The sequence below is a fragment of the Staurois parvus genome, unplaced genomic scaffold, assembly GCF_062004578.1.
Source record: "Staurois parvus isolate SC_StPar_1 unplaced genomic scaffold, SC_StPar_1.0 ptg000912l, whole genome shotgun sequence".
Taxonomy (NCBI): domain Eukaryota; kingdom Metazoa; phylum Chordata; class Amphibia; order Anura; family Ranidae; genus Staurois; species Staurois parvus.
In genome coordinates, this window is record NW_028318708.1 from 155,576 (window position 1) to 166,312 (window position 10,737).

Here is a 10,737-nt window from a genome sequence, read left to right on the forward strand (position 1 = left end):
AGCAAACTGTTGGCGCTATATAAATTCTGTATAATAATAAAAATAATCTCTTTATGTATTGTGATTATGTACTCCGTTTCTCTGTCAATACCTCAGTGCATTTGTTATGGCTTTCATTAGAAGAACTGTATATCTTGTTCTTTTGTGTCAGTGCTTTTGAATGTTTCTTTGATGCTGTGTTGTCTATAATAAAATCCATTGTAAAAGAAAAACACTGGGTTAGGGTATAACCATCCAGGCCTAGTGCTTTGCCATATTTCCTATTTTTGCCCAAGCTCCTCTTCAGCAGTGACTGGTTGTTGTAAGAATTCAATTGGAAACCATTTACTTATCTTTTTTGCACCGCTCAATCTAAAGTTTATCATCAGATGTCCCACTATAGTCTTTTGCTAAATTCTAGTATTCTGGGAATGTTTTGGCATGTATTTGTAAACAAATTAATATAGTTACCGTAGTAAACGGATCTAAACTTATTAAAGTTAGGGGAACTGCACTGCATCGAATTACCACAAACCAAAACACTTATTTAATTCATTTATATTATTCAAAGCAAACTCACCCATCCAATCATGTCTCAACGCTTTGTTATGCGGAGAAATCACTTTGAAAAACACCCCCTTGCATTTCTGGCTGTAGCCATCCCAAAAAAGGGCAGATGGTTCACATTGCATTTACGTCTTGGAATCCATCTGCTCTTAGCTCAGGTATGCAGGCAGGAGGGTGTTCTTGGCTGAGAAAAACCCTCCTTCCCTCCTGAAGACTCCTGGGATGTATGACAAAATTTGCCTAGGCCTGGAAGCCAGAAAATAACTGAGGAAAAGTAAAACAAAAGTGTAAAACAAGTAAATACTGTATACTATACTTTACTACCTATTTACCAATGCTAGCAGCATATGGATTAAAAATAGTCCTCGTTGGTTGAGCGAGTGAAGTTCCACTTTAAAGAAAAGACTAATAAAATGTATATTTGAGACAGTCTGCCTTGCAAAATTTAAATTTTTCATACTGATGTATGGGCCTCTTGAAACATTCAATGTTTTATTGTAACGGTGTTAGGTTAATTTGTGGTAACATTTCTATGCTTGCATTCGTTAGGATGATGATGATGAAGATCCCAAGGAAGAGGACGAGGATGAGGACGACGGATTCTTTGTTCCACATGGTTACTTGTCAGAGGATGAAGGAGGTGTATCTGATGAGGTGAAGGCTTTAATTGTCAACCTGTCTCAGAAAAGAGTAGCTTTTTGTGTTGTATTTGAACCCAAACATTATTTAATTGTACTTTTTCTAGTAAAAAAAATATTTTGGCCCTTTTCACAATTTCTTTTAAAATTAAATTCACGTACTTGTGCTTTGAGGGAGACCACTTCATATTTGTGACTCATGGGTTATACTGCCACCTGCCGGAAATGATGCAGTAAGCACAAAATACTAATGGTCATGCTCCAGGGATCATAACTTCACCTTTAACAATCACTTAGTCTCAGAGATTCTAGTTAAGCACTACCTCCTTAGAACAGCCCTAGGAAATTTAGGCTTGCCACCAAGCACTAGTTTTCCAAATTTGTATAATGCAGTGGGTATAGAAAAGAATCACCTACTTTAAAATCACATTTTGTTGCTTTGCAGCCAGAAATAAAGACCGTTTGTTTTATCCAGCTGTATTTATAACATCCAAGTGAAAGATAACACCAACATGTTAGAAATAAAATTCATAATCAAATTCAAGGCACTATTGAAAGATACACTATATTGTCAAAAGTAAAATCAAGCACCTAGGCATGCAGACTGCTTCTACAAACATTTGTAAAAGAATTGGTCTCTTTCAGGAATTTATATATGTACTTGTGAGCTACTATGGTAAAAACCTAAGATTTTCTAATTGTATAAATAAACTGACAAACAAAATAGAACACACCTGTGGTTCGCTGGCATTCACACCTACTCATTAAACCGTGTTCTGTGACTAAAGATAAATATACTGATAGTGCCGCGCTCCTATATAAATTATCTGTAGTGACTTATACTATTTTTTCCAAATCAATTGATAAACGAATTGATAAAATAAAAAATAAATTATATATAATGCAGGAATTGATTGTCTATAATAAAACATAACTGTGCTGGTGATTATTTGTGAAATCCAATGGTGAGCCAAAGTCAATATATAAATGCACATACAGTCCTCTTCCAATGTAAATTACAATGGTGAAATACTACTCCCACAATCCAAGTGCAGTGTGATCTTAGTATGCGCTCACCTTATGTTTTGCCTAACTGTATAGGCAAAACTAGCTTTTTGTCCTTATAGGACTGATGAAATAATCTTCCTGTGTGAGGTTTTCCGAATGACAAATGGATAGTTGTAATTAGATCTTAATCCACTTGGGGTCTCTGCAGTAAATGTAACTGATGCTTGAAAGGAATGGATGGATGTATGGATATCTCCCTTTTTCCCAGCATGTCACGGAAATATCTTTTAAAAAGGATAAGGCACCATGGTTTCTTTTTCTCTTATGTAATCCATCCGTGACATGCTGGAGAGAGATTGATACAGGAGGGAGACCCCTGGAGGTGAAAAAGGGAGATATCCATCCATCCATTTCAAGCATCAGTTACATTTACTGCAGAGACCCCAGGTGGATTAAGATCTAATTACAACTATCCATTTGTCATTCGGAAAACCTCAGAGGAAGACTTTCATCAGTCCTATAAGGACAAAAAGCTAGTTTTGCCTATATAGTTAGGCAAAACATAAGGTGAGCGCATACTAAGATCACACTGCACTTGGATTGTTGGAGTAGTATTTCACCATTGTAATTTACATTGGAAGAGGACTGTTTATGTGCATTTATATATTGACTTTGGCTCACCGTTAGATTTCACAAATAATTACCAGCACGTTATGTATTATTATTTTGATATGGTGTTATAGGCAATAGACCATCAATTCCTGCATTATATATAATTTATTTATTTTTTATTTTATTTATCAATTCGTTATCAATTGATTTGGAAAAAATAGTACAAGTCACTACAGATAATTTATATAGGAGCGCGGCACTATCAGTATATTTATCTTTGGTCTCTTTCAGGAACTCTGTGAATTCAACCATGGTCCCATGATAGGTTAACACAGTTGGCACAAGGCAGTCAGGCAACCGTTCTCCTGGCAACTGCCAAGTGTAAAGTTTGGTGGAGGGGGGATTATGGTGTGGGTTTTTTTTTTAAGGGGTTGGGCTTGGCCCCTTAGTTCCAGTAAAGGGAACTCTTAAGGCATCAGCAGACCAAGACATTTGGACAATTTCATGCTTCCAACTTTGTGGGAACAGTTTGGAGCTGGCCCTTTCCTGCTCCAACATGACTGAACACCAGTGTACAAAGCAAGGTCCATAAAGACATGGATGAACAAGTTTGGGGTGGAGGAACTTGACAGGCCTGCACAGAGTCCTGACCTCAATCTGATAGAACACATTTGGGATGAATGAGAGCGGAGACTGCGACCTTCTTGTCCGATGTCATGCGCTTCTGGAAGAATAGTCACATATTCCCATAGACGCACTCCTAAACCTTGTGGGCAGCCTTCCCAGAAGAGTTGAAGCTGTTATAGTTTCAAAGGGTGAGCCAACTCAATATTGAACCCTATGGATTAGGACTGGGATGCCATTAAACTTCATGTGTGTGTAAAGGCAGGCATCCCAATACTTTTGGCAATATCGTGTATCTGGAATAAAGTTGTGGACAGGCACAAGTCAGGATATGGATACAAAAACATTTCAAAGGCTTTATTAATGCCTTGAAGCACAGTGAAGTTTATTAAGAAGTGGTATCTTTCTCTCTCCCATCATCATGCCTTTGGACCCTGTGCTGAGAAGTGTTGGATCTGCTGCTCTGTGGAGTGATGGTCTCTGTGCCTGACTCGGAATAGTTTCGGAGTTGATACTCTGACCTGTTTTTGGTTCGCAAAAGGACAGGGTTTGTTAAATTTTAGGCCTCTAAATTTAAATTTCTTTGTGTGGGTGCAGGGGGTTCAAGATTGAGTCCATCCATTCAGTGGCTACTTTGCTTCATCTGGGTTTTTTTGGCATCCATACACATCAAGGATTCATACCTAAACTTTCCCATCTGCAAGGAACACCAGCGGTTACTTCACTTTGCAGCAGGGTACTGAACTTATCGTTTTGTGGTGCACCCTTTGGTATTCAAGGTGCTGGCTCCAATCCAGGTGTTGCTGTGACAGGTTATCTGGACAAGCTGCTCCTGCTGGTGGATTCCCAGTCCACCCTAATGGATGGATCCCGATTCACTCCCTGCAGGATATTGGTTAGGTCTTGAACCTCAGTATTTTACTTGTGCTTTGTAAATATAAATCGTTTTTTAGCACCTATCAAGCAGAAGTGTGCACAATAACATGAAGGTTGGCCTGTATGTGGCTAAGCTGCCAAAAAGTCTCACGTGTGTGGTATCCCTGTACTCGGAAGATAAAATTCACTGTGCACTGCACGTAACTACAAAAATATATATATATATATATATATATATATATATATATATATATATATATATATAAAATTAATATATTACATACATTCATTCTATATAGAACATTTTAAGAGAAATAATTACTGTCACTTTTTATGTCTTATAGGAGTGTAAAAACCCAGAAAATCAGAAAGTACGACAAAGACTCAAGGCAAAGGAATGGGATGAACTGCAATCAAAAGGGAAGAAAATTAATGTGCTTAAGCCCATCTTGATTGGATGTGTATGGTTGGGAGGTAGTACAGCAGAGATTCCTTTCCTCCACAAATTTTCTGCTTGTGTTTTGGATATTGTCCCCATTGAGGAAGAGATGGTTCTAGAATGCAATTCCAGTCGAAGACTTGAAGACATTGAAAGTAAGCCTTTAATACAACTTCAAAGAGCTTTTTTTAATGTGTACTTACAGTCATGGCCGAAATTGTTGGCACCCTTGATATTTTTCCTGAAAATCAAGTATTTCACACAAAAAAGGTATTGCATTAACACATGTTTTGCTATACACATGTTTATTCCCTTTGTATGTATTGGAACAAATATAAAACAGAGGCAGAAAAGCAAATATGACATAATGTCACACAAAACCCCAAAAATGGGCTGGACAAAAGTATTGGCACCCTTAACTTAATATTTGGTTGCACACCCTTTGGAAAACATAACTGAAATCAGTCGCTTCCTATAACCATCAATAAGCTTCTGACACCTCTCACCCGGAATTTTGGACCACTCTTCCTTTGCAAACAGCTCCAGGTCTCTCTTATTGGAAGGACACCTTTTCCCAACAGCAATTTTAAGATCTCTCCACAGGTGTTCAATGGGATTTAGATCTGGGCTCATTGCTGGCCACTTCAGAACTCTCCAGCGCTTCTTTGCCATCCATTTCTGAGTGCTTTTTGACGTATGTTTGGGGTCATTGTCCTGCTGGAAGACCCAGGATCTTGGACGCAAACCCAGCTTTCTGACACTGGGCCCTACAGTGCGACCCAAAATCCTTTGGTAATCCTCAGATTTCATGATGCCTTGCACACAGTCAAGGCACCCAGTGCCAGAGGCAGCAAAACAACCCCAAAACATCATTGAACCTCCACCATATTTTACCGTAGGTACTGTGTTTTGTTCTTTGTAGGCCTCATTCCGTTTTCGGTAAACAGTAGAATGATGTGCTTTACCGAAAAGCTCTATCTTGGTCTCATCTGTCCACAAGACGTTTTCCCAGAAGGCTTTTGGCTTACTCAAGTACATTTTGGCAAACTGTAGTCTTGCTTTTTTATGTCTCTGTGTCAGCAGTGGGGTCCTCCTGGGTCTCCTGCCATAGCGTTTCATTTCATTTAAATGTCGACGGATAGTTCGCGCTGACACTGATGCTCCCTGAGCCTGCAGGACAGCTTGAATGTCTTTGGAACATGTTTGGGGCTGCTTATCCACCATCCGGACTATTCTGCGTTGCAATCTTTCATCAATTTTCCTCATCCGTCCACGACCAGGGAGATTAGCTACAGTGCCATGGGTTGCAAACTTCTTGATAATGTTGCGCACTGTGGACAAAGGCAAATCTAGTTCTCTGGAGATGGACTTGTAACCTTGAGATTGTTGATATTTTGCCACAATTTTGGTTCTCAGGTCCTCAGACAGTTCTCGTCTCCTCTTTCTGTTGTCCATGCTTAGTGTGGCACAGACAGACACACAATGCAAAGGTTAAGTGAACGTCTCTCCTTTTTATCTGCTTTCAGGTGTGATTTCTATATTGCCCACACCTGTTACTTGCCCCAGGTGAGTTTACAGGAGCATCACATGCTTGTAACATTCTTATTTATCCGCAGTTGTGAAAGGGTGCCAATACTTTTGTCCAGCCCATTTTTGGAGGTTTGTGTGACATTATGTCGAATTTGCTTTCTTTCCTCCCTTTTTTTGTTTTGTCCCAATACACACAAAGGGAATAAACATGTGTATAGCAAAACATGTGTTAATGCAATACGTTTCGTGAGAAATACATGATTTCCTGGAGAAATATCAAGGGTGCCAACAATTTCGGCCATGACTGTATAAAGTGTCAGTGACAACATGACCCAGTGAGTTACTGAAGACTTTAAACTGCACTATATTTAAGATTGTGCAGTACAAGACACAGCCTTTTATTAAATGATTACAACTGGGTTATGTGAAGCTACCTTCAGGTGTTTGGACACTGGCAAAAACTTAGGCTGCAGGGACATCTCCTGTATACCACCTCCCACTCCCAGCTAGCCTTTGTTTTTGCTATTGTCCTTAGACGGGCTTCCTCCCTGTTAAAGAAGCTACTTTCTTATTTGCAGGTGCTCTTTGATTTCTTTCCAGGGTACCTTCATCACTCAGCTGCACCTTAGCCACTGCGCGGCTCTTCATGCAGCTTCTGGATCCATGGGTTCCTCAGTATAGCCTTGGAGGACAGCACCTGGACCCCTCTATTGGAAAATGCATGATAGGCCTGTAATGTTGCTTTAAACTGGATCCTGCTTTGGGCACTGTTTGGCATATAGTGTGGCGTAATACACAGGCTGCTTTACAGGTCCAGAGCAGTGGTCTGCCTGGTGCAGAGCTTAGTCTCTGAATATACTTGCGTGAGTGTGCCTATCGTGGAGGGCAAAGTCAGGAAGGTGTTAATTTCCCCTTTATGCCTTCTGCTGAAGCCCTTTAAACATTCATCTCCGAGTGTCCAATTATTCCTCTTTTGAGCTATAGTAAAACTGCTGTGTCCACCCTTCCAGTGGCGTGTTGTAGTTGTTATTGTTGGTTTGCTGCCATTTAGTTGTCTTACCGGAGGGCATCTGGTGTGGTACAGATGCACTGTTCCCCCTCAGTAGTACAGTACTGCGACTGCATGAATGAGTGCTCCTTTCCCTTCACAGCCTGTTTTGTGTATATGCTGCCTTGTCCCTGGGATGTTACTTGCTCAGAGGCATGTTCTCTCCTGCTCTATTGCCGCACAGGTTGTGAGTACACATCTTTGGAAAATTTTGTTCCTAGGCATAACAGAGACCATAAGTGCAGAAAAATAGGCTATCTCTGAAAACCTAGCTCTTCAGGGAAGCTTATCCCGCCTTCAGCTAATAACAGAATCTTGTTTTCCTTCTATCAGTTCATCCCCCACAGTTATTATTTTTTGTACCACCAGCCCCTCCCTCTTAGATTGTAAGCTCCAAGGAATAGAGCCCTCCTAATCCTCTTTTATTGAACTGTATCGTTGCTGTATTGCCTCCCTTTATATTGTAAAGCGCTGAGCAAACTAACGCTCTATAAATCCTGTATGATAATAAGGGATCAGATGTGCTCTGGCTTGGCTTTTTACTCTCATGGAGGTTGTAGTACATCAGTATAAGGTCCCTAGTACTATTTCCTCTGATGGTTTCCCCCATTCTGAGTTCTTCAAGTGAGTTCTTTTGCTGACCAGATGGCCACATCGTCTGCCAAACTAAATTCCTTACCAAAAATTCTTTACACCAGCTACGGCTTTGACAGCTATGCAGATGGAGCAGTGCGCTTGCCTCCAGGCTTAGAGCAGCCCATTAATTTCAGTGGCCTGCTGTGACCAATCACACAAGTGATTTCTTTCTTTAAATTACATTGTACTACAGTGCATGGCAAAAAGTTAATCTGCATTGCAGTTCAATTTAGCACAACTGTATTGACCCGTGGGTGTTGCTTTTGGGCTGGCAAAATCAATATGGCAGGAGTTTTGGTCTGCTTTCAGAAAGTGCACCACACCCACAAGATATAATAGAAATCTAGGGGAAAATGGAACTAAACCGCAGGAAAGCTGAATGTGCACATCAGCGTGAAGGCACTTTTATAGGGGTCTCAAGTCAGTAAGGGCTTGTTTACACTGGTGTAGCATCAGAGGTCGCAATGGTGATCATAGTCCATTCAGCCTCAATGTCACATTCTGTTTTACACTTGGAAAGGTGGGGTCGCATATGCAGGAACCAATCCTCTCCATTATCCTCTTGCAACCGCTGAAAGCCGGCTTCTCCTCCTCTCCCTCCCACTAGTGTTCAGCAGCTGCAGGAGGGAAATGTTCATTCTGCTATTCAGAATAAAAAAAATTCCACATTCTGAATCATTACATTTTATTGTGGCTAGTGGTGCACCGGCATTTATATTCTGGTACCAAAACCTAAAATTCAGGATTCACTTGGCCAAAAACCGAAATGTGGGGGTTTTGGGTGTCCTCTTTGTGTGCAGTGTGTGGAAGGAGGGGGCAGGAGAGGAGCAGTGAATACAGTGAGGGAGCAGTGTTTACGGACAGGCTCCCTCACTTACAGCCACTAAATGTCATTGCTGGTTTTTAACCACATGCCGCCCAGCCACTGTAGAAATACGGCGGCATGGCTGGGCAAAAGCACTGTTTAAAACGTGTGTTTTGAAAACGGGGCGCGCACGAGGCTCGCCGCCGCCCTACTGTCCCGCGGGTGGCAGCCGGTCGTTACCGGCTATGTCCCGGCGATCGGCGGCAATTGCTGACAGAGAGCACAGCTGCAGTAGCTGTGCTTTCTGTCAGTTCCCTGACAGCTCCAGGACACGCTGATCGGGACAGAAGAGTTTCTCTCTCCCGATCAGCAGTGTTCCCTGCATTACACACCCCTGCCCGCTAGTAAAACACTCCCCTCACACAGTTAACCCTTTCCCTGAATAATAAGCTTAACCCCTTTCTCCCCAGTGCCATTAGTACAGTGTCAGTGTTTTTTTTTGCACTGATCACTGTATTGGTGTCACTGGGGATGTCAGTGACCCCAAGTCAGTACCCCCCAATGTCAGAATGTCCGCCGCAGTCCCGTCATAAGTCGCTGATCGCCGCCATAAGTCACTGATCGCCGCCATTATTAGTATAAAAAAAACCTAAAAATCCCAGTATCTTTCCCGCCATTTGTAAACTCTATAACTTTCACGTAAACCAATTAATTTACACGTATTGGTTTTTTTTTTTCTACCAAAGACATGTAGCAGAATGCATTTTGGCAGACATTTATGACTAAATTTGATTTTTACATTTTTTTTTTTTTTTTTTTTACTGGACATGTTTTATAGCAAAAAGTCCAAAATATTGTTTTTTTTTTCCTCAAAATTGTCAGCCTTTTTTTATAGCGCAAAAAAATAAAAACCGCACAGGCGATCAAATACCACCGAAGGCTCAATGTGTGGGGGGAAAAAAAGGATGTAAATTTCATTTATGTACCGTATTGCATGACCGCGCAATTGTCCGTTAAACTAGCGCAGCGCTGTATAGCAAAAAAATGGCGTAAATTGCAGTATCTATACCATAGTTTTTAGATGCTATAACTTTCACACAAAGCAATCAATATACACTTATTGGGACTTTTTTTTTTACCAAAAACATGTAGCAGAATACATTTTGGCCTAAATTTATAACCAACTTTGAGTTTACTATATATTTTTTATAGCTGAAAGTAAAAAATATTGTTTTTCTTCAAAACTTTTGGCCTTTTTTTGTTTATAGCGTGAAAAATAAAAAGCGCACAGGTGATCAAATACCACCGAAAGAAAGCTCTATTTGTGTGAAAAAAGAACGTAAATTTCGTTTGGGTGCAGCATTGCATGACCGCGCAATTATCAGTTGAATTAGTGCAGCGCCGAGTAGCAAAAAGAGGCCTGGTCATTAAAGAGGGTAAATCCTCTGGAGGTCAAGTGGTTAATTACCGGCTGATTTTTTCTTCACTATAGCTCCGGAGGAGCTGCTGTTCGGCCTGCTGCTAAAGTAAACAAAGGGGCGGGGTCACTGGGTATGACACTTGGTGACCCCTACTTTAGCAGCGGGGCGAATGGTTGCTCCTTGGATCTATAGTGAAGGGGAAAAAAAGCCGGCAAGTGCATTTAAAATGCGACAATGACATTTAGCGGCTGCAAGGGAGGGAGCCTGTCTGTGTATATACTGCTCCCTCACTGTATACACTGCTTACCTCCTCTCCTTCCTCTCTCTGCTGCCCTCAGAATTCTCTGGTTCAAATACTGGACAGCCAAACTGGCTTACAAGGAAAGAGTAGTAACTGTTCGATAGCCAGTGCCTGTTTGGATCGTTCTTTGGATAATCTTGTCAGGGAAATTGTAGGTGGTAAAATTGTCATCCCCTAGAAGAAAAAGTAGGTCTTTTTAAGGTTAGGAAGGGTTTCTTTCATCCATCTCTGCCTTAAATGTTAAGTCTAGGAA

At 41.0% G+C, this 10,737-nt stretch overlaps 1 protein-coding gene across 1 annotated transcript in view; it reads left to right on the top strand.

Moving 5' to 3' along the window:
• CHAF1A (chromatin assembly factor 1 subunit A) overlaps positions 1-4,898 on the top strand; it is a gene marked incomplete at its 3' end in the record, with an annotated part of 112,285 nt that extends 107,387 nt beyond the window's left edge. Inside the window, exons 7-8 of the mRNA XM_089656510.1 lie at positions 1,096-1,200; positions 4,649-4,898. Of these exons, the coding sequence (XP_089512636.1) occupies positions 1,096-1,200; positions 4,649-4,898 (355 nt within the window). The remainder of the gene's footprint in view (positions 1-1,095; positions 1,201-4,648) is intronic.
• Positions 4,899-10,737: the final 5,839 nt, after the last annotated feature.